At 39.6% G+C, this 21,204-nt stretch overlaps 1 protein-coding gene across 3 annotated transcripts in view; it reads left to right on the forward strand.

The window, feature by feature from the left end:
- LOC133844779 (tyrosine-protein kinase Src64B) overlaps positions 1–20,180 on the forward strand; it is a 30,368-nt gene extending 10,188 nt beyond the window's left edge. For 2 of the 3 annotated variants that reach the window (XM_062279029.1, XM_062279030.1), the window contains 5 exons: positions 16,143–17,010; positions 18,057–18,279; positions 18,344–18,597; positions 18,683–18,990; positions 19,083–20,180. In XM_062279029.1, the coding sequence (XP_062135013.1) occupies positions 16,740–17,010; positions 18,057–18,279; positions 18,344–18,597; positions 18,683–18,990; positions 19,083–19,697 (1,671 nt within the window). In that variant the 5' untranslated portion in view covers positions 16,143–16,739 and the 3' untranslated portion in view covers positions 19,698–20,180. The remainder of the gene's footprint in view (positions 1–16,142; positions 17,011–18,056; positions 18,280–18,343; positions 18,598–18,682; positions 18,991–19,082) is intronic. The other variant, XM_062279031.1, reaches the window with a different exon arrangement.
- Positions 20,181–21,204: the final 1,024 nt, after the last annotated feature.

The raw sequence follows: 21,204 nt of genomic DNA on the forward strand, positions 1-21,204 counted from the left end.
AAACTGTACTCGAAAAATGTTCGCTACTCATTATCCGTAAAAGCAGAAGAGTGCGGTATTATTCTAAAAATATGCTATGTTAGTATGTAAAAAAAAAACATTATAAATGTACCCAATACTATATTTGGTTTATTGATATACTAATATTATTTTAATTTGTCGAAAAAATACTACAAACCTATTTAGTTAGTAATCAGTATATTTATAATATTACCAAATATAGTATTCGGTATATTTGAAATAATGATATACTATGACATTCAAATATATATAGAATACAACAAAATATACCAGATTGTCAACCAAAACAACTAAGACCCAATAGTAGCAGAGCATTTAAAATTCGACTTAGTTTTAGTTAGGTACTCTTTGCTTGTTTTTAATACATACATAACATAAAATAAAGCACGCTAAAATTTGCTAGATTTTAACGCGTTGTTGTCGTTGTGTCGTCTGCCGTCACAGTAGCTTCTTCTCTTCTCTTCTCTCCACTTCACTTCTCGCTTCACGTTTGTCGCTTATCGTTTTGCTTGCAATTGTTTCAACGTGTTTGAAATATTTAAAGCTTGGACGAGGTTTCTGGTAGTTAGTGTTGCTGCTGCTGCTGCTGCTGTTGCTGTAGTTTTGTTTGTTTTGCTTGCGTTTTTTGTTATTTCCACGCATTCGCAGCTCCGCCTGTGGCAAGAAGCATAGATATACAGAGAGCGAGAGAAAGAGAAGAGCAGAGCGATGGATGGATGGTTGGTTTTTGGTGAGAGAGCAAATGAAGTTGCTGCCGCCTTATAAATATATAAATACATAAAATAAAACACACACGCACACACACACACACAAACATAGAGAATAAAAATCAATATTTGCGCCGTGTCGCAGTCAGAGCTGCGTTTTATTTTTTTCATTAGTATTATTTCGGTTCTTTGTTTGTCCCTCATTGTGTGTATGTGTGTGGAAGCGTTGACTGCGACAGCCACTGAGGACAGATAACTGATAAGAAGACTGATGAGAAGCGGATATGTATTTGTGCCTGGGAATGACGCCTTCTACTTGGATTTATTTGTCGTGTTTAGCTCTGTTCTGTTTGTATGCATATCTAGTCTAGTACTCGTTAGGTTATGTATTCAAATCTAGTCGCAATGTTAATTTGTTTAGCTCGTTGGATCACATCGCGCGTTGTATTTGAACTTGTTCTATTTGGAGCTCGCGGATGCTGTGCGAATTGCTCTGTGTGGACTCTTCTCATCGGTCCATTGCTCTTTTATTTTCCTCTTTTCTTGTGTATGTGTTTTTTACCTGCCACTGCCACTGCCACATGCTAAACGTGAAAAATGTTTGCTGCCCCGGCGAGTGAGTATTTTCCTTTTCTTTTGGCTCACAAAAATGTTAAGCGAATTGAGCTACAGCTGGACGGAGTCGCAACAGTGCCACACACTCGAACCGTATGCTCCAGTTCTTCAAGTGGAGTCCAAAAACAAGTTTTCGGCACTTGCCCCGACGGGTTGGTTAGCAAAAAAAAAGATGAAAAACAAAATCAACGACGGTCTCTCTGCCCCAAGCAACAGCAACTTCAACAGCAGCAGCCAGTCTTAGCTCATAAACCATTCCAAGTTGACTTTTAGTTGAGTTAGGCCTACTTTTTTGTTAATACTAAAATTTGTTGTTGTTGTGTGGTGTTTAAGCCACTAAAACTCGTCGAGTGAACGGCATTGGATATGCGTTTTCTAGCATATATTTCATGAGTTTTAACGGCCATGGTAACAGACAGCATTTAATGACTCTTTCGGACAAATTGTTTGGCAGGAGTCGCTAATAACTTTTAGCCAACACCTTCAAAACGATTGCGATTGCTTATCTTTTAGGCTAATGCATATAACATGAACAATGTTTCCTATAATGTGCTGTATAAATTGTGTTCAATATTCCGAATTCTTTATACAACATTTTACAAGTCAAGTCACATCCATTTGATTTAATGATACTGGATTTTTGATTTGATCAAACAGCTTTATCTAAAATTGATTCAAACGATTTTCGAAACTGTCGTTATAAGCATAGAAGATCCATTAAGAGTTCAAATTCCGCTTATCTGATGTTCTGTGCATTCTTTTTGTTTTGTTCTAGTTCAGCAGCGCTTAAAGTTGCTTTGATTAAATCGCAGCAACATTTCACGATTTCTCTGCAGTAAAAAAATACTTGAATGTTCTCATTTTTTTAAATTCTTTAATATCCCAAATAGTTTGTACATAAAATATGCGTTGTATTTTTTAAATATAAACAACATACTTTTAAATAACTTTGTGTGTATTATTTTTAAAATGTCTGCGGGCCAATTATATTGGTTGCTGCTGCATTTGTATTTATTATTTTCAGTTCAGCGTTGATGGATATTGGTCATTAATTGAATTATTGTGTTTCTCTCTCGGCACGCAATGAATTTGTTAATTTCGTTTCGAGTTATTTTTCGCTGTGTTTTATTATAGAAAGTCTCTGAGAGTCATTCGTTTCCTTCCCTCCTCCCCTGGGCCACAACTTCACTTCCTACACGAAAACGTGCCAAACAAGTTGAGGCGAATCACTGACAAATCAGCGTCGTCGTCGTTGTTCGTTCCCTATCGCAGGGTTCAAGCCCTGGCATTAGAATTAGAGAAGCACGCGACAAGTTCTCTTGTTGTTGTATGTAGTGCAGCCCCTCAATGTCGCCTAGCTCACCGTCTTCGTCTCCGTCTCAGGTTGCAAGCTATCGCAGTTGCTTCTCAGTTTTCATGACTAATTACATGGATGTGTGGAGGTCTTGAGAGAGGTCTTTTGGTGAGGCAGGTTCGGGGACAAGTAAGGTGATAAGGCTAAGCGCTCGTCGTTGCCCGTGCACGTTGAATTATGCGGATTATATTTTTTAATATTTCTCTTTTCGAGCAAACACATTTCAGCAGGCTGGCTGCTTGGGTGGTGATTTAGTGGGCGTAACGCGGCAGGGGGTTAAGGCAATATAGAGATACCAAACGGTGAACGCGGTGCAAAACTTTGGCTCAATTTGTTGCTCGCCTGGCGACCCTAATGAAGTTATGAACACTCCCGATCTGTTGCTCCCCCGTCGAGTTTTGCCTTGGTTGGACGGAAGCCCCAAAATGGCGTACTCCGGGAGAGGTTGCCTGACTAGCTGACTGGCTGGCTGGTTTGCCGTTATTTGGTTTCATGCATAAAATAACGGCACATAAGTGCAAGTTGCAAGTTAGCCACGCGGCTGGTTGCAGCAACAGCAGCAGCAGCGCGCTGCAAGTTTAATGAAAATTGCAACCAAGGCAACACTGCTTGCCGAGCGAGGATTAAATCCAATTTTGCGCTGCTAGTTTTTTAAGTGGCAAGCACACACACACACACACTGTGAGGAGGGAGCACACACACACACACACACACACACTCGTAGTCATTTGTGCACATTTTAATAGGTGTAAAAGCTTCAAGTTTATAATATTATGCCGCTTGCGAGTGTCGCCTAGCAAGCTGTTGCATAAATCAACTTTACCTGCGCACCAGCGTGCGTTCCAACTTGCAACATGCAGCAGGCAGCAGCAGGAGAGTTGGGGGACAAACAAACTATGTCAAGTCCCAGCACTGAGAGCGAGAGAGAGAGCTCCGGCCATCATGCATGCTCTATAAAATATTTGTTGAAACCTGCCCCATCCAGCTAACCGGGTGTTGTTTGCCCCTTGTGTGCCTATCTGCCTGATGCTTTGGGCGTTGATAAGCGCACTTTGAGTTTGTGCCACTTGAGGCGACACGCAATGGGGTAATCACAAAACTAAATGAGTAGAGTTTAATGCTGTTCAAGTGCCTCTTTTTAGCCTTAGACGACGTTTGAAGCAAGCAGCAATAGCAACAGCCAACTATTCAGTCAACTCTCGCATACTAGTTTATTAGCCAGCAGAACCTCGTTCTAAGTTGCGTGGAAGAAAATGTGTTTCAGTTTTCTTCTTTCTTTTTTTTTTTGTGAAATTGTTGTTTATGTTTCTGGCATCTGGTGTGATGTTGTGCTGCTCGTCAACAACCTGACAATTTGTTGTCTGAGTGCGGCGCAACAGCTTCAGCAGCAACAGCAACAGAGAGCTACAAACGACAGCTACAGCAGCAATAAAAGTGCTAAAAAGTTTCATGCCCCTAGACTGCATCCTGTCCCTAAGTAGTACAGAAGCCGGCACAAACACAGTCCACACAGAAAGCACACGCACACACAATACAATTTTTAATCTTTTCAAACAGAACCGACTACAGTTTTTGCCTGTTGTCGCTGTCGTTGTTGTTGCTGCTGTTGCTGTTTCTGTCGCTGTCGCTGCTGTTGAAGTTGTCAAGCAAGAAAATGACGCAACACACCCGCAATCCGGCCCATATGAACTTGTTCCCGCTTGCATGCGATATTCCTTTGGCAACCAGGAGAGAAGAGCATTCCAGCTATGAGATGAACTTTACAAAGTGCACCAAATTCTTGACAAAATATTGCAAATATTTTGAATTTGCAACAACTTGTTAGGATGTGCAATTTATAGAATATAGACACTCTTCTGCAAATTTTTGAAGAGTTTGTTGAGAGAGGTAATTCATAGAGTAGAATACTTCTGAAACTTTTATTTCTTGGTGATTTTACAAGTACCTATTCTGTTGTATACAAAAGTAATCTGATTGAAGTGATATCATTCCTTTTACATTTTAATACTGTATTAAATACTATTAGTTATTTTTAGTATTTGGTATTTAGTATTTTTTGTAATGCTACATTGATGAACTGACAATGGACCATTTCTTTATTTATAAGTTCAGTAGATCATCTCTGGCCTTTTAAATTATACTAAGAGACAAAAAAACGTTCAACTAGTATATTATGCATTTGACTCCCTCATGACTGCAATTAATACTATTAGTTTTTTTTTTAGTATTTAATATTCTTTGAGATGGCAATCGTAAAAAGTTTTTAACCTAATTAGATCAACGTTCTTATTCGGTTTTTTAGAGACGAAGACTTTAACTTTTGGTATTTTAAATATGTTTAGAGACAACCATTGCACTTAATACTTTCAGTATATTTTAGTATTTAATATTCTTTGGCGTAACTATCGTAAAAAGTTTATAACTTTATTAGATTTATTAAACACGTAACCTTGAAATTTACTTCTTTAAAGGCTATTAAAAAACATTAAATCGTTCTACTGTCAGCTTCAAATATTTTATGAGCCACCAAATTTTTACAATAATATTATTAATGTCTAAAAGCATAAAGATTTTTGTGCATGTCTTGACAAGTTGTTGCTTGTTCTTTCGAGTTATTTCTCTTTAAACATTTATTTAGAGCATTTGTTGCTTCGGTTAGCTTTAAAATTGCATTATGGTATTTTTTTGCTGTTGCTTATCTTTGGCTTCATTCATAATTTTTGTCGCATACGCGTCGTGAGGGTTGTTGTTGTTGTTTGCCTTTACTTTTTGCACCTGTGTGTGTGTGTATGTGTGTGAGAGTGTATGTATTCTATATGCAGGTATATCCTTCATGCGGGTGGAGGATTGTGAAACTTGTGTCGCGCGTTGTCAAGCTTTGTGGCTGTTTCTATTTATGTTATGGGACGACTCCAATCTCTTCTCTCTCCTTCTGCAATGTCTGCTGCCGTCTACTGATGTCTGCTGTCTGCCGTCTGGTCTCGGCTACCTGTCGCCCTACCTTGCCCCAGACCCCAGACTCGTTAGCATATGCGACGTCACGTATATGTTATGTTATGTTATGTTGTATATATATGCTCTTTGGAGGCACCAAGTGAAGTCGTCTACCCACACGTAATGCGTGGTATATACAACACTGGAATGACATCAGTCAGAGACCGAAAAACTCCCGAGTCTCCAAAGCCAAAGCCAGTTACCAGTTACCAGAGCTGCAATGCGGCGTGAGGAAATTAAATACTCAAGTCGGATGTTGGTGAAATTTCCGCTCGGAATGTTTCGGTTTCGGTTGCTTTCAGTTGTTTTGGTTGTACTCGTTTTTTCCCCTTCTGCCTCTGTGAGGCATTTCAATCAGAACGGATGAGTCGCAACGGAATTCGTTGTCTCTCCTTGCCACGGTTCGGTTTGTCTATAAATTTGAGTAATTTTCATGCGCTCTTTTAATTGCATTTTTGCAGCAAATTCAATTTATGAGCCGTTGCAAATTGCTGCCAAGCAGCGCAGCAGCACCCATTCAATTAATCCCAATTCCAATTCTTGCTGACATTTGGCAACAGTCTCTCCAGTTGGTTGCTCCACAAAACAAAAAAAAACTGCAACTGCCAAGCTATTTTGAGAGCAGTCAGCCTGCCTCCTCCTAGTTGGAGAGTGTTGCATGTAACACTTTTGCTTGCTGCCCCAGCAAATGTCACACGAATGTGGAGCATGTCATGTTTTGCCACTATGCATGCAAATGCAGGCAGAAACCTCTGTGTTCCTCTTCCTACTTCCTACTCCTCGCCTCGCCTCGCCACGCCTCACTCACATGGTGACCACATGCCGAGAGCGGCGACTGCAGACGATGTGGAAATTTTTCCAATAATACGAATTGCTTGGTGTTGATTTAACGAACGATAAGCAGCAAGAACACTGCTGCAGTCAACTTCAACCAACTAAATCCGAGCGATGCCGTTTACAATTCCCCAACTCACACACAGCAAACGTGTGCGTGTTGTGCGTGTGTTCGTTTGATAACAGTTCCCTTCCACAGTTGTTGCTGTTGTTGTTGTCGTTGCCTCACTCAAATCCCTATCAATTTTCTACAATTTTTCGAACATTCATTTCATGTCGGGTTTTCAGGTTTTGAGGTCAGCTAATGATGACGCGCTGTAGCATTTCCAAAAGTATTTTGTTTTGTGTGTTTGGTTTTCACTCTCTCTACTCTTTTCTCCGTTCGAGCGGGTTTTGATAAAGCTGCTAGCCATAATTGCCACCGCTCGACGATAACAAATCCCCCCCGCTTTCGGTGTGAAGTGTGGAAGAGAGAAGAGTGAAGAAGTGAACTGCATTTACGTGCATATGCAACGCTTGACCCACTTAGCGGGGGCAACAAGACAAATGGGCTGGCAAATGATGCAAGGTGTCGAGCCTCGACCATAAAACCAAAGCTTTGACTAATTGCTGCACTCTACTGCCAGCTAGAGAGACCCACAGCGCGTTTCCCTTGTTGTGTTTAAATATAGTTTACATCTTTAAATAGTCGTTGACTTTGGCTTTGACCTCACTTAGTGTGTGAGGAAATCCACAGAATATTGAGTACCTAAGGCAGCTGTTGCTCTACTTAATCCGTTCCCCCCAAAAAGCATTCATTAATATTTTCAATTAAATTTTGTATTGATTATGAAACCACACTCAATAAATTTTAATAGTCCAAACACAAAAGTTCAAACTTATTAGTATTAGTAGTGTAGTTTCATTAATATTAATGTTCGATCTTTAGGCAATCAATATGAATAAAGCAAACCAATATAATGTGATTTAGGAGCTCAAGTTAATTTGTAATATCTAAATCTTTAATTAGAATGTAAAGCAAAACAAAAGTTCAAGCATATTAGTGTTAAATATTAATGTGCATTGAGCACAAAATCAGCTTTCAAATTGACAAAATTATGATGATTGAAGTTCAGTTTGTCAATGTTAAATCTTTAATTAGTTCTTTGCTAAATGAAGTCACTAAGTAAATTAACAGAATGTGGGCGACTACAACTAAATCGAGTAGTTAATGTAGCTATAATTAATTCGGCTTACAATATTTATTATTATTTCAAGCTAAATTTGCATAAATATTTATATTTATGTGTTGAATTGAAATGAAAGTCGCGACGTCGTCGTTTTTTATACCCACTAACCATAGGGTATAAGGGTTTAATAACTTTGCGCCTTCTGACAGAAGAAATAAGATATTAAAGAAATTAGTTTGTATGGAAAATAATGCATAGTTACTATGGGTCTTAGTTGCTTCGACTGAAAATCTGGTATATTTTGCACTCGGTGGTATATTTTGAGTGTATATCAATATACCAAATATAGCATTTGGTATATTTTTGCACTCTATGGTATATTTTGAGTATTATACTATATCAATATACCAAATATAGCCTTTGGTATATTTTTAGTATTTTTCCGATACATTAATTAGATATATTTTTAGATTAATACAGTACTATACTTTTATTCGAAATGGGTAACGGGTATCTCACTCTATGGTATATTTTGAATAAGGTACTCCGCCAATATACCATATATAACCGTTGGTATATTTTCAGTATTTTTGCGGTATATTATTTTGGTATATTTTTCTTTTATTTAAAATCAGTAGCGGGTATCTCACAGTCGATCACACTCAACTGTAGCTTACTTACTTGATTTTTTTCCTTTTGCTCCTTCGTTGCGTGTGACATTGAAATTGGGGCGTCCTTTCGTATCGAGGAAGAACTGCTTGCTGGCCATAAACGATAACGTTGGCACATTGTTGTTGCCATTGTTGTCGTCATGGCCAACAAAGCGATGTCGTCAGGCGGAGTCTTGGCATGTTTAACTGGCCACAGGCGGCTCTTTAGTAGACAGCACAAGAAACAGGACGTTAAATAAAGCGTGTAAATGTAAATATTGCCACCTTACTTCACACTCTTCAATGTCCTGTCGCGTCGTCGTCGTCCTCTTGGCGCCAAGTTGCCATTACCAACACACACAAACACACACACAAAGCGTCATTGTAATTTTCTTAGTGGGCGTGGCATTGCTTTAACGCCCCGCTCTTCCTGTTGCCATCTAATCGTACACACACAAATATTGTTTTAATAATTCAACAATTTTTCTCTAGCTGCTGTTGTTGTTGTTGTTGCTGCACACGCGCTGGCTGTTTAACATGCAATTAACTTGCCTCACGTGCCCCCAACGACGCAAATTACAACGGTTGTTTGTAGTGCCAACAATTGCTGCAACTATTACACTCGAGTCGAGAATTGCCGGGTTTCGTTGCCCAGCACACTTGCTGCCGTGTCGTGTCCTGTGTCCTGTGATGTCCTTCTGCCTGTGGTCCAGTCCAGGCTCCCGGGCGTCATGGTCAGCACTTCCCTAGAGCCATTCCACACGGTGCTCAGGTTACTTCCCCAACGACAAACATGCGACAGATGACGTTCGTCTGTCGCTGCTTTTTTCGTCATCAACGCCCCCGACTCGACTCAACTCGTCTCCGGTGTTTGTGTTTTGATGTTTGCCTGTGTGCGTGTTTTTTTTGCCGTGCTGTTTTGCAGCCCTCGTCCTGGACACGCAACTCTTTTCGCTTGCCCCGAGGCCGAGTTTTGTATTTGTGCTCTTTTTTTCGCTAATTAGATTTCTGGGTTAATTTTTCTCGTTTTTATGAAAATTGTTTGCCTTTTTGCAGGTTGTTTTGATTGTTGTTGATTTTGCAAGCTAATTACTCTGCCGCTTGCCGTTGATTGTTTGTGTATGTGTGTGTGTGTGAATGTGCTTGTAATCCTTTTGACTGACTTCCATTGACCCCAAGCGCATGCTCGCTTGCTGCTTGCCATGGCATGGATTTAACGCAAATAAAATGCATAATGTACAAATATTTCATTAGCATTAAGTTGAAAGAGGCAACAAGAACAGAAGGAGGAGGCCCACAGGCTGCTGCTGTTGTTGCTGCTGCCAGGCAGTCAGAAGTCGTTGTTGTCGTTGTCGCAATCCGCGGAAAAACCCATTAAAGTAATGAGCTCATCCCGTCATGTTGTTGAGGTTGACAAACCCAACCACAGCATAGCAGAGCAGAGCCACCCGAGAGCAACCACCACAGCCACCCATATCAAAGCCAACCCATTGAAGCGTCGAACCATCACAAGTGTTATGCGCCGAGGGCACGCAGCATTTCCGGCCTGGGTCACGTCCTCGACTCGACTCGACTTGGGCTCCACTCGACACCCCCCTCCCCAACATTCGACTCCTTTTGACTCGCGACACATCTTGTTTTTGTCGGTTTTATAACTTCACACGTTCATTGACGCAGCAGCGTCGACGTCGGCGGCAACAAAAATGCGTCAAATTGTGCGTTACAAGCGGCACGCCCAACCAGCTGACGAGCGCCAGACGCCCTCTCACTCCCCTATCCCCACTGCTGTTACTGCTCCTCCCTTATTCCTCCGTTGTTAGCTTCCCCTATTTCGGTCACGTTCCTGTGGAGAACGGGACAACGGCGTCTGCATTCCTGAGCTTTAACTTTGTTCTAGTCAGCGTCCAGCTGTGAGTCCATTCATTTATAAACAAAGGCGCCAGACTGACTAAAAAACGAAGCAGAATATCTGTGCTCGATGGCGCTATACCCTGTAAACTAGGGAAACCTAATAAGAGTGAGGTGAAGCAATAAAAAATTCCCTTACTTAAACTGAAAGTTGAACTCAACTTATTCAGTAAAATTCACAAATGTTTGTTTTGTCAATAGAAAGCAGAAAACTTGCTTAACGTAAGTTGTTTAGGTAGCAGAAGCAATTTAAAGATTAAACAGGCAAATACCCTGTAATTAATTAATTATTAGAAAGTAAAGATAACTTAAAAGTGTTTTACTTGAAGAATAATACAAAAAAGAGAATTATTTTATGCTCATGCTTAAAGTAATTAAGAAAGTTCTGAAAGTATTTTGTTTATAGAAATGCTTATATATAAATATAATATAATATCATTATTATTATACATTCTCTTCTTATGAACTCTTCATTCAATGAATTTGTTAAACTAGAAAAGATTAAACTATTCTTCGAATTTTCTTTATTTATAATATTTCTGTATTCGTTTTTCTTTATAATTTAAAATATGTCTATGTATTCTTTTTAAATTAAAATATGTTTTATTTAACCTTTAAAATTCCGATTTTTATTATTCTAATATAAAGGGACTTGCATTGCCACTTAATATTGTTCTGCAACTATTTCTCTTGCACATTCGCTTTATCTACATTTTCTGGTTTTCTTTTTACAGGGTATCTGTTGTTGTAATGCAAGTTTAAATGTTTACAATATATATTTTTTGCACTTGTGTCTCGCCAACGGATTTATCGCCTGCTGTTTTGTCGTTTTCTTGTAACTGCAGGCAACTACGTGACTTCTTTTTAATTGTGCATTATATTTGTAGTAGCAATTGTTGTTGCTGTGGTTGTTGGTGTTCTCATTGTATACTTAGTAGTATTAACAGCCCCCATTGTGCCCCCAACCTCAGTCTATGCATTACGTTTATGAATGTAATCTCCATAAGGGGCGCTGTTTGCCTGCCACCACCCACAAGGCCATCTGATTGAACTTGTCACATTGGCCCTGAAGTCGGTCACAATAATAATAATAATAGCATCACTTATACATATTCAAGTAAATATTGAATATATGATCAGATCATAGTCTGCATTATTATTATGCTTATGGCTTTTAGTTCATTTGTTTAATGGCATTTCCCAATGCGACGACAACTGCTTTTGCTCTTGCTCTCTCTGTCTCTGACTTCACTGTTCACTGTTTGCTGCTGCTGAGGTCGGCAATCATTTTAATGTCGAGGCGTGGTTGTTGTCATTACAGCCGGACAGACCGGAATGGTCCAATCACCCAGCCCTCGGAAGTCGAGGGCTTGAGTGCTGTTCGTTGTTTGTTGTTTGTTGTTGACTTGACAGAGTCTCTCTGAGTTGTAAATAGATCTGAATGTTTAATAAATTTCATTTTACATTGCGAAATGTTGTCACAACGTTTGTAATGCGCGACAACTTCATTTATCTCTCTCTCTGTCTGAGTTTGCTTGCTGCCTGCCTGCGTATCCATATTTCATTTGCCAAACACTCATTAAAACGCAAATCGAGAACTCAAAAATGTATCGCATGGCGCATCTAATTGAGCCTCGTGTTACCAATTAACTTTATAATTTAGTTAATTATATTATTCTTTCATATTTTCCAGACCCGTAATGATTTTGTAAAGTTTTGGTCTTTTCAAAACTATTACAATGTTAAGAACTTTTAAAGTGTTGTTCGAAAATACAAAGCAACATTCACTTAATATAATTGACTCCCAACATTCACTCGAGTGAATGAATATTTAATGAAAATTTCAAAGAATTTTTTACACGTGAAAAGTTTTGCACAACTTTTTTTATTATTTCATTTTCAATTGACTCATAATTTTTATCAATGTCAAAGGTACCCTGTAAAAAGAAAGTATAATAAAGGGGAATATAAATTACAGAAATAAATAAAAGTTTTACTATAATTATGGTGAAATGTCAACTCCATTTTTTAGGAGCAAAAGGTAATTGACCAAACGAAATCTGGAAACAATTAAAAGGTTTTGCTCTTCTCTTTTGACTCTCTCTCAATTCTTTTCTTTTATCGACGACAAGGCGAAGCTTTCTCAACATTCTTTCATTCTACTTATAAAGAGTGTCTGTTAATTCAACAACTTTTCAGTTGTATTTTTTTCAGTTTCTATCATGAAATATAATATATTTTTTTCTTATATTCCTAGTATTCATACTATAAATATTTCAGAACATTCCAGTTGTATTTTTTTTTTTAAATTCTATAATGAAATATAATATATTTTATTATATAATTCTTACTATGCTCATAAAGGGTGTCTGTTAGTTGATCAACATTTCAGTTGTTGTTTTTTCTTCACTTTGTGTAAACGAAACGAAACCCGATAATGAATTTTTTAGGCGTGTGTGAATTCATTGACGACTTATTTGTGAGTTTAACAAATAACTGAATAAATAATAAAAATAAAGTTAAATGGAAAACGAAATGAATGTATTATATTTATTGATATTGGTATACCATCTATGTTGATATTCAAATTTATAGAGATTTTGCATTTATTTGAAAATGCAAAGTATTTTTTTCCCATTTGATATCCATGTGCGTGCATTTTATTTATTGCCAACTCTCGTTCTATGCTGTCGTGGTCCTGACAAATGCGCTTTGGCCATTTATTATAAACGCAAACCTAAACCATGTCGAGTAATGTTTTATGCAACAAATTGAATTTCAATATGAGAAATACTTGGGATGGCGTCTGTCGTCGTCCTGTCCATCAGATGGCTAGCTGGGGACCAGTAAAAGGCTGTAGGAGCTGTGGGAGCTGTGACATCTTGACTTGCAACTGGGGGATAAATAAATCTACATTTATTCTCTTGCTTATATCAAGTAAAAGCAAAGACAAAAAAGCGAAGCCATTTGGCCCACATTTTGACGGCATAGTTGTAGTCAAAGTCGTTGTCTCTGTCTCTGTCTTTAACTCTGTCTGTGTATGTGTGGGATTAATCAATAGCACGTGACGTTTAAAGGTGAACGACTGACAGTGTAAGCGCTGTAGGTGGGCAGCAGGTAACACACGGAGGGAGGTGGTGACGACGTCACAAAAATTGACTTTTTAAGTAGGCGGCAACTCTGAATGTGCGACGACAGCTGACAACACACAAAAGGGGGCACAAATGGAGGGGAATTCGTATAATAATAATGTGGCGCAATAAAGACTTCACGTACTCTTCTGTGCTGTGCTGTGCTCCCCCCGAAATAATGCAAAAGGACTCGCTCGCTATACAAATATCCTGCGAGTTTGCCAATGTGTGTGTGTGTGTGTGTGTGGTTATCTGTGTATGCTTTCTGGTTTTGTCAGTCTGCTGTCATCAGGAAATGACGGCATTACGGCATTTACAGTTAATGCCTTTATGTCCTCGAGGATTGAAGCTGGCGTGCTTCCATCCTAACTACCACCTCGCTCCCTCTCCCTTCTCTCGACTGCCCATTTCATTTCATAAATTTTTGCATTTTATTTGATTTTATTAGATGTGTGCGGCACTTTTGGGTTTTCCGCCAGGGAAAAGGACTTTACACTGCGACGGCGTTTTGGGTAAACAAACTATTACGAGACGACTGTTGAATTATTTTGGGCAAATCTGTATGCTAAATAGGCATTTACTCGACTCGGAAATAAAGTAATAATAGCAATAGGCTTTTGTTTGGTATTGCAAATTTCCCGCATCGTTTTAGTTTTGTCAGTTTCTTTATTAGCTCTTTATTTTGTAGAAACTTTAATTTGAGAATTTTGATACGTTTAACTTGATTTGTGGTCTTTTATTGCTTAAGACGCTTATGTGATTTCTGAGTGCAACTCAAAAGTTTTCTGAAAAGCGTTGCCGACTTTCAGGCTCACACAAAGCCACAATATCCAATTAAGTATTCATTTCGTTTTGTCAACTTGCACACAACAACAACAAGAACAACAAAAACACTGCGATACCAATTCCAATTCAGTAACAAAGCCAGAAATTTACAATTTCATGTCAGGCGTTGCCATACACATGGCAAAGTATGTCGCTGTCGCTGTCAGCGTCGTCGGATAACTGAGAACTGCCCATCAACTATGAAATATTCATATTTTCGGTTTTAACTCCCTCTCACTCTCTTTCTCTTTCTTGCTCATCATTTTGAACTGGGTCCCCTTTTTTTAGCATGTGTTTTAGCGCCACCTGTCGTTGGGTAGTGTGTGTTGTTCTAGTTGCGAAAACAACCACTGCATGTTTATGTGTGTGTGAGAGAGATGGAAACAGTTATTATTTTTGAGGTGTTTTGAAAAATGGCGACCACAACACAACTGACGGAAATTATGGCAGCCATTACTCAATCAAAATGCGCAACAAAAATGCGAAAATCAAGCGGAAAACTCGAGTGCTCAAATGGCAGTTAACTCGCACGCTATGCTAAAGTAATTTCATTAAATTTCGCAACAATTTTATCAGTCGCTAAAGAGTTCATTTAAAGTCAACTTTGCTTTAATACAAGTTTCCATTGTGATATGGCTTTGGCAGACAACGACTTTCGATTTAGAAAGGAAAAGGGAAATTGAGTTGTCAACGCACCTTGATCAGCAATTTCGGCGAGCTATAAAAAATCGTTTTGCCAGGCTGTAAAATGCAACAATCCAATGACACAGACGCCATATAAATTAAAGCATGTCTTCTCAACATTCTATAGTTGCCTCTGTTTATTCTTATTTTTCGGTTTTGTTTGCTCCGCTTCTTCTTCTCTCGGTTTTTTTTTTATTGCCCCCGTTGAGGTTGTTGTTGACCCCTGCGGTCGTCTTTGTTGTTGATGCTGCTGGGGTTCATGAACTCTCTCTCTCGCCAGAAATGAAAAGTTTGACTTTTATGCGCAAGTTTTATTGGGTTTTGTTGCGCTGTTTAAAGAGCGCACGAGACGTGTCTTGACTTTTATCAGCTCGTCGACAATCAGGACAATAAACGTAGACACAGACGTCGTTGTCCTCCTCAACTTTCTACAATTTCCATTTCGATGCCAAAAAAAGTGTATATCTCAGCGCACACACTTTAATAATTGGCGGTGGGATAATTTGAGACAATGCCAGGATATTAGTTAATGCCGCAAAATGCATCCTGCCAACTGGCAACACAAATTTCATGCCAGCTGCGCACACACAACATACACCCTTGTAAAGTGAGCCAAGAAATGCGCAACAATAACAATTAAACATTTGGGGGAAAGTGCTCAACTGCAGCATAAGAGAATGGAATCGATGCAGCAGCCTTGGCCTCACAGAGACACACACACACACACACAACACACTTGAGACCATAATTATCCAATTGAACAATAAACAGATGCCCAACAGCAGCAGCCAGAGCCCGAGCCAGCCTTCAGTCAATAGACAAAAGTGTGTCCCGCCCGCCTTCTTCCTTGGTTGCAGCTGCAGCAGTCAGTCGCTTGTTGCAGTTGCAATTGCCTCGTGTTTTGTTGCTTGACAACAGCAACTGTCGTCCAAACACAATGGTCAACTTGCTGTTGCTTTAGCTGCTGGCAAGTCAAGTGAAATGATGTGCCAAAAACGTTTATCTAAGCCAGAGCACAGGATACGCAGTAAACAGAGTAGGAGGAGAAGCAGGAGCAAGAGTAGGAGACTGAACTGTTTTGTCTGCTTGTCTGCTGCTGGGTCACTGGACTCTAATTTGCCTTTGTGTGTTGTGTGTGGAGTCCTGAGTGTCTGCTGCTGTGCTCTGTGGCCTGGACATTTGAAATGCGCTTTTAATGAATATTTATTTCAACACTAACTAATTTTTGGTTTGGTTTGGTTTGCTTGCAGGTGGAAAAGCTTAAACAATGTGCAGACAGTTGCTGGCTGAGGTCGCTGGCAGGACACAAAACCACAAGGATAATCAACAAACAGCAGCCAGTTAAACACTCACAAAACGACAACAACAACAACAACAGCTTTGGAAGGAGCAACAATTACTTTTCTTTTTTGTCTATGTACTACTATAAAAACGAAATGCATTTTTGAAAGCGATTATAAATCAAGGCAATGCCCTCCATGCAACTTTTGATGCAAGCAGCTTAAAAGGCAAACTCAAATACACTTACACATTCACACACACACATACATACATATACACATACAGAACACATACACTTACACAACTTGACTGATAGTTTAAAAATACTAATTACAACAAAACTGAAACAGAAACAAAAGCGAAAGCGAAAGCAAGAGCGGCAGCCATAAACAAGAAGAGAGAAGAAATCTTTTTTAATTATTATTAAGTAAACATTGCAACTCGAAATATGCCAAATATGTGTTGCTGCTAGACACGGTACAACAACAAGAGGAACAACAACAATCACAGCAAGAACAAATACAACAATTACTACAAAAAAAGGATAAACCAGACTCACACACACAATGGGCAACAAATGCTGCAGCAAGCGACAGGATCAGGAATTGGCTTTGGCCTATCCAACGGGCGGCTACAAAAAGTCCGACTACACTTTCGGCCAGACACACATCAACAGCAACAGCGGCGGCGTTGGAGGCGGCGTTGCGACTGGCCTTGGCCAAAAGCATAACAATGGCGGCTCCCTGGACTCACGCTACACACCGGATCCGAATCGCGGACCACTGAAAATAGGCGCCAAGGGCGGCGTGGATATCATACGAACGCGCACCACGCCGAGTAAGTTAACTACGTTTATGTTTACATTGGGGATTCGACCTTACCTATCTACCTCGGTTTTAATTAGCTGTTTGACTTTAACCTCCCGCCCTCTTAGTCAGCTATTGCTATTTATATATCGAATGTGCCACCTCTTGATAATTAAAGTTGCGTCTCTTGACGACTGCAAAAAGGGTCGCAATAAATGCGAGAAGGTCGCTCGCATATTTGCCTGCAGTGTTGCTAATGTGTCAGCTGTTGTTGTTAACCTTGACCAGCAGGTAGCTTGACTGTAAATTGCATAATTATAACTTTGGAGAGTAGTAAACTCGAAACAGGAAATGAACTAGGGCACAAAACTACCATAAATAAGCTATACCTCCTATGCATAGGAAACTATTAGTCGAAATTAACGCATTAGTTAGTTTTTGGTTAGACCTTCGCAGAAGCTAGGCATTTGATTAGCATTGCATGTGTCCAGATTTCAGTTGGCTCGAAAGCCGCTTAGGTCGTGTAAACCCGACAAATGCTTTGACAATAAAGAAAGGTTTTCGCTTTTTTTCACTTTTTTGTTGGCCAGATTTGCCGCTGTCAGCAAGCCGCGCTGACTGTCGAATGCAGGGCAAGGCAACAGCAACAGCAAAACGATACACACGGGCCAACTTGGCTAAATCAATTAGGCAAATGCAATTCCAGTGCCAAAAACAAATGCGGCTTGGCATCAAAAATGAAATTGATATACGACACTTTGCCGTTGCGCCAAAAATGTATGCTAAGAAAATTGAAAAAAAGAAAACATCTTGGTACTAACTTATGGGTTGTAAGATACCCGAGACCATAACTCATTAACTTGCAATTAGATTGTGACTCGATTGCGGACGGCATGTTACAAATTTGTTGCCAATTTGCCGCACATAAATTGCAATTTAAGCCAACGCCTCGTCGCAGGCAAATCAAATTTACCGAGCCAGCCAGACGAAAATTGCCATTGCCTTTAACTCCACCTCGATACCCAACTCTTTGCTCTCTTTTCACCTCCATTTGAACTGTCTCTCTCTATTCTATAGCAGCTGGTGTGCCTGGAGGTCTGCCAAAGCGACGCGTTGTCGTTGCTCTGTACGATTATAAAAAGCGCGATGAGTCCGACTTGAGCTTTATGAAGGGCGACCGCATGGAGGTCATCGACGACACCGAATCCGATTGGTGGCGCGTTGTCAATCTGAGTACACGCCAGGAGGGTCTCATTCCGCTCAATTTCGTGGCCGAGGAGCGAAGCGTCAACAGCGAAGAGTAAGTTAATGATTTCACCTTCCATCGCGTACTCATAAATACCATTTGCCTTCCTGTAATTTAGCTGGTTCTTTGAGAACGTGCTGCGTAAGGAGGCGGACAAGTTGCTGCTGGCGGAGGAGAATCCACGTGGCACTTTCCTCGTGCGTCCCTCCGAACACAATCCCAATGGCTATTCGCTATCGGTCAAGGATTGGGAGGATGGACGCGGCTATCATGTGAAGCACTATCGCATCAAGCCGCTGGACAATGGCGGCTACTACATAGCCACAAATCAAACGTTTCCCTCACTTCAGGCCCTGGTCATGGCCTACAGCAGTAAGTTGGAGAGACATTAATAAACCAGCTGCCCCCAGTACAATAGAAAGATTCATGCTTATGGTTTTTTGTGGTGATATTTCAGAAAACGCCCTCGGTCTGTGTCACATTCTGTCGCGTCCCTGCCCCAAGCCACAGCCACAGATGTGGGATCTCGGTCCGGAGCTGCGCGACAAGTACGAGATACCGCGCTCCGAGATACAGTTGGTGCGAAAATTGGGTCGCGGCAACTTTGGCGAGGTCTTCTACGGCAAGTGGCGCAACAGCATCGATGTGGCGGTCAAAACGTTGCGCGAGGGCACCATGTCAACGGCTGCATTCCTCCAGGAGGCGGCCATCATGAAAAAGTTTCGACACAATCGCCTTGTGGCTCTCTATGCTGTCTGCTCACAGGTCAGCCAAATGACCTTTTTGCTTTTTTCGGGGCATCATGCCCAGCGGCTTGTTAACATGCGCTCTCAATGTATTTTTACATCTTTTTGCAGGAGGAGCCCATCTATATTGTGCAGGAGTTTATGTCAAAGGGCAGCCTTTTGGACTTTTTACGCGAGGGCGATGGCCGCTATTTGCACTTTGAGGATCTCATCTATATTGCCACACAGGTGGCCAGCGGTATGGAATATTTGGAATCGAAGCAGCTCATTCATCGTGATTTGGCCGCCCGGAATGTGCTCATTGGCGAGAATAATGTGGCAAAGATATGTGATTTTGGTTTGGCGCGCGTCATCGCCGATGATGAGTACTGTCCCAAGCAGGGATCGCGTTTCCCCGTCAAGTGGACGGCGCCCGAGGCCATCATCTATGGCAAGTTCAGCATCAAATCGGATGTGTGGTCCTATGGCATACTGCTAATGGAACTGTTCACGTACGGACAAGTGCCCTATCCGGGCATGCATAGTCGTGAGGTGATTGAGAACATCGAGCGCGGTTTCCGCATGCCAAAGCCGACAAATCATTACTTCCCCGACAATATCTATCATCTGCTCTTGCAATGCTGGGATGCGGTGCCCGAGAAGCGGCCAACGTTTGAGTTCTTGAATCATTACTTTGAATCGTTCTCGGTGACGTCGGAGGTGCCGTATCGGGAGGTTCAGGATTAAGCAGCTTTACACTCAGATCATCAACCAACAAAACAAACAAACAAAAAAGAAATCATGCAACCAACACAACACAACACACAAAAACACATCTATAAATATATATATTTATAAACGTTATCTATATGTAACGTAAACATTTATACATATTTACTATAATTCTTAAGACTTTTAAAATGGCATACAGAGTTGCTTACAACCAACAACAACACTTACATAACTCTATATATGTATGTAATAATGCGTATAAGCGTATATAAACAAATGTATTTGCAAGCAAAAAACAACAACAAAACGTGAATGATGAATGGATGAAATGCAACATTTTACATATATTTTACACGCGAAAACTATTTTATAATTTATATACCTACTTGTATGTACTATGAAAATAGCAAGTATTTAACTAGTTTTGTAAGCTTACCAAAAGAAAACAAAAAGATCTATAACTAAACAATTTATGAAACGCAAAAACCAACAAACAAATGGCAAATCTATTTCTATTTTCCCAAAAAACCTTTTAAAACGCAACTTTCATCGGTGCTTCAATTAATCTTTAATCTTTATACCCTTCTCTCTATCTCTGCTGAATTTTACTTACTGGTACTTTCCACACTCAAAAAACTCTAACCCAAAGTATTATTTAACTCAATCAAATATGTAGTGAAGATTGTTGCTAATTGTAGAGAAACAAATCACAATGATGGCATTTAACTTATTCGAAGGCGACAGCCTCCTCAAAAATATCTACTTCCATGTCACATCAATAATAAAACAACATTCTTTTCGACTCCAATTTATCACAAGACAAATTTTTTTTGCTGCTTCTACGCTTAGTTGAGGCTAACAAAGAAATTAAATGCTACAACAAATTACTAAAATGAAAAAAGTAAAATATATTTGTAAAAGATTTTGTACAAAACCAATTAGAAACAAAAAAAAATTGATAGAAATACAAAAAAGAAATATCGTAAATGTTTACAGTCCACTTACATATAAGTTTATGCCAAAAGAATTAAGAGGTCTTTTTTTGTTCTGTATATTTAAGCACAAGCAAAAGTGAAATTATTGAATTATGTTAAATGAAAATGCAATTGTACTGCACATTTTGATTTGGGCACAGTCCATATATACATAGATATATAAAAGCCTAAAGGTTCTATTTTAATTCTATCTTCGTATAACCCAAGTAAACGCCATACAAGTTGAGATAATGGAAATGAAAAACTGCAGTCTCCCAGGGTTTCAAATGCAAACAACAAATAAATAATATGATAAACACAATTCTTATCAAAACAATCAAGAGCAACAACAGAACAAGCAAAACAAACACTTCAACTCACGTGTCTCTATGTTAGAAACTTCATGTAGAACAGAATATGAATATATTATTGATATATATATGAATGTGTTTTATGATTTTAATTTATTCGATTATTTTTGTTATAGTGTCTAAGTTTATGTGTTGGCCATTGTGTGCACATCTGTAGCATAAAACCAAAGTTTAGCA

Source organism: Drosophila sulfurigaster, chromosome 3 (genome assembly GCF_023558435.1).
Source record: "Drosophila sulfurigaster albostrigata strain 15112-1811.04 chromosome 3, ASM2355843v2, whole genome shotgun sequence".
NCBI classification, from domain to species: domain Eukaryota; kingdom Metazoa; phylum Arthropoda; class Insecta; order Diptera; family Drosophilidae; genus Drosophila; species Drosophila sulfurigaster.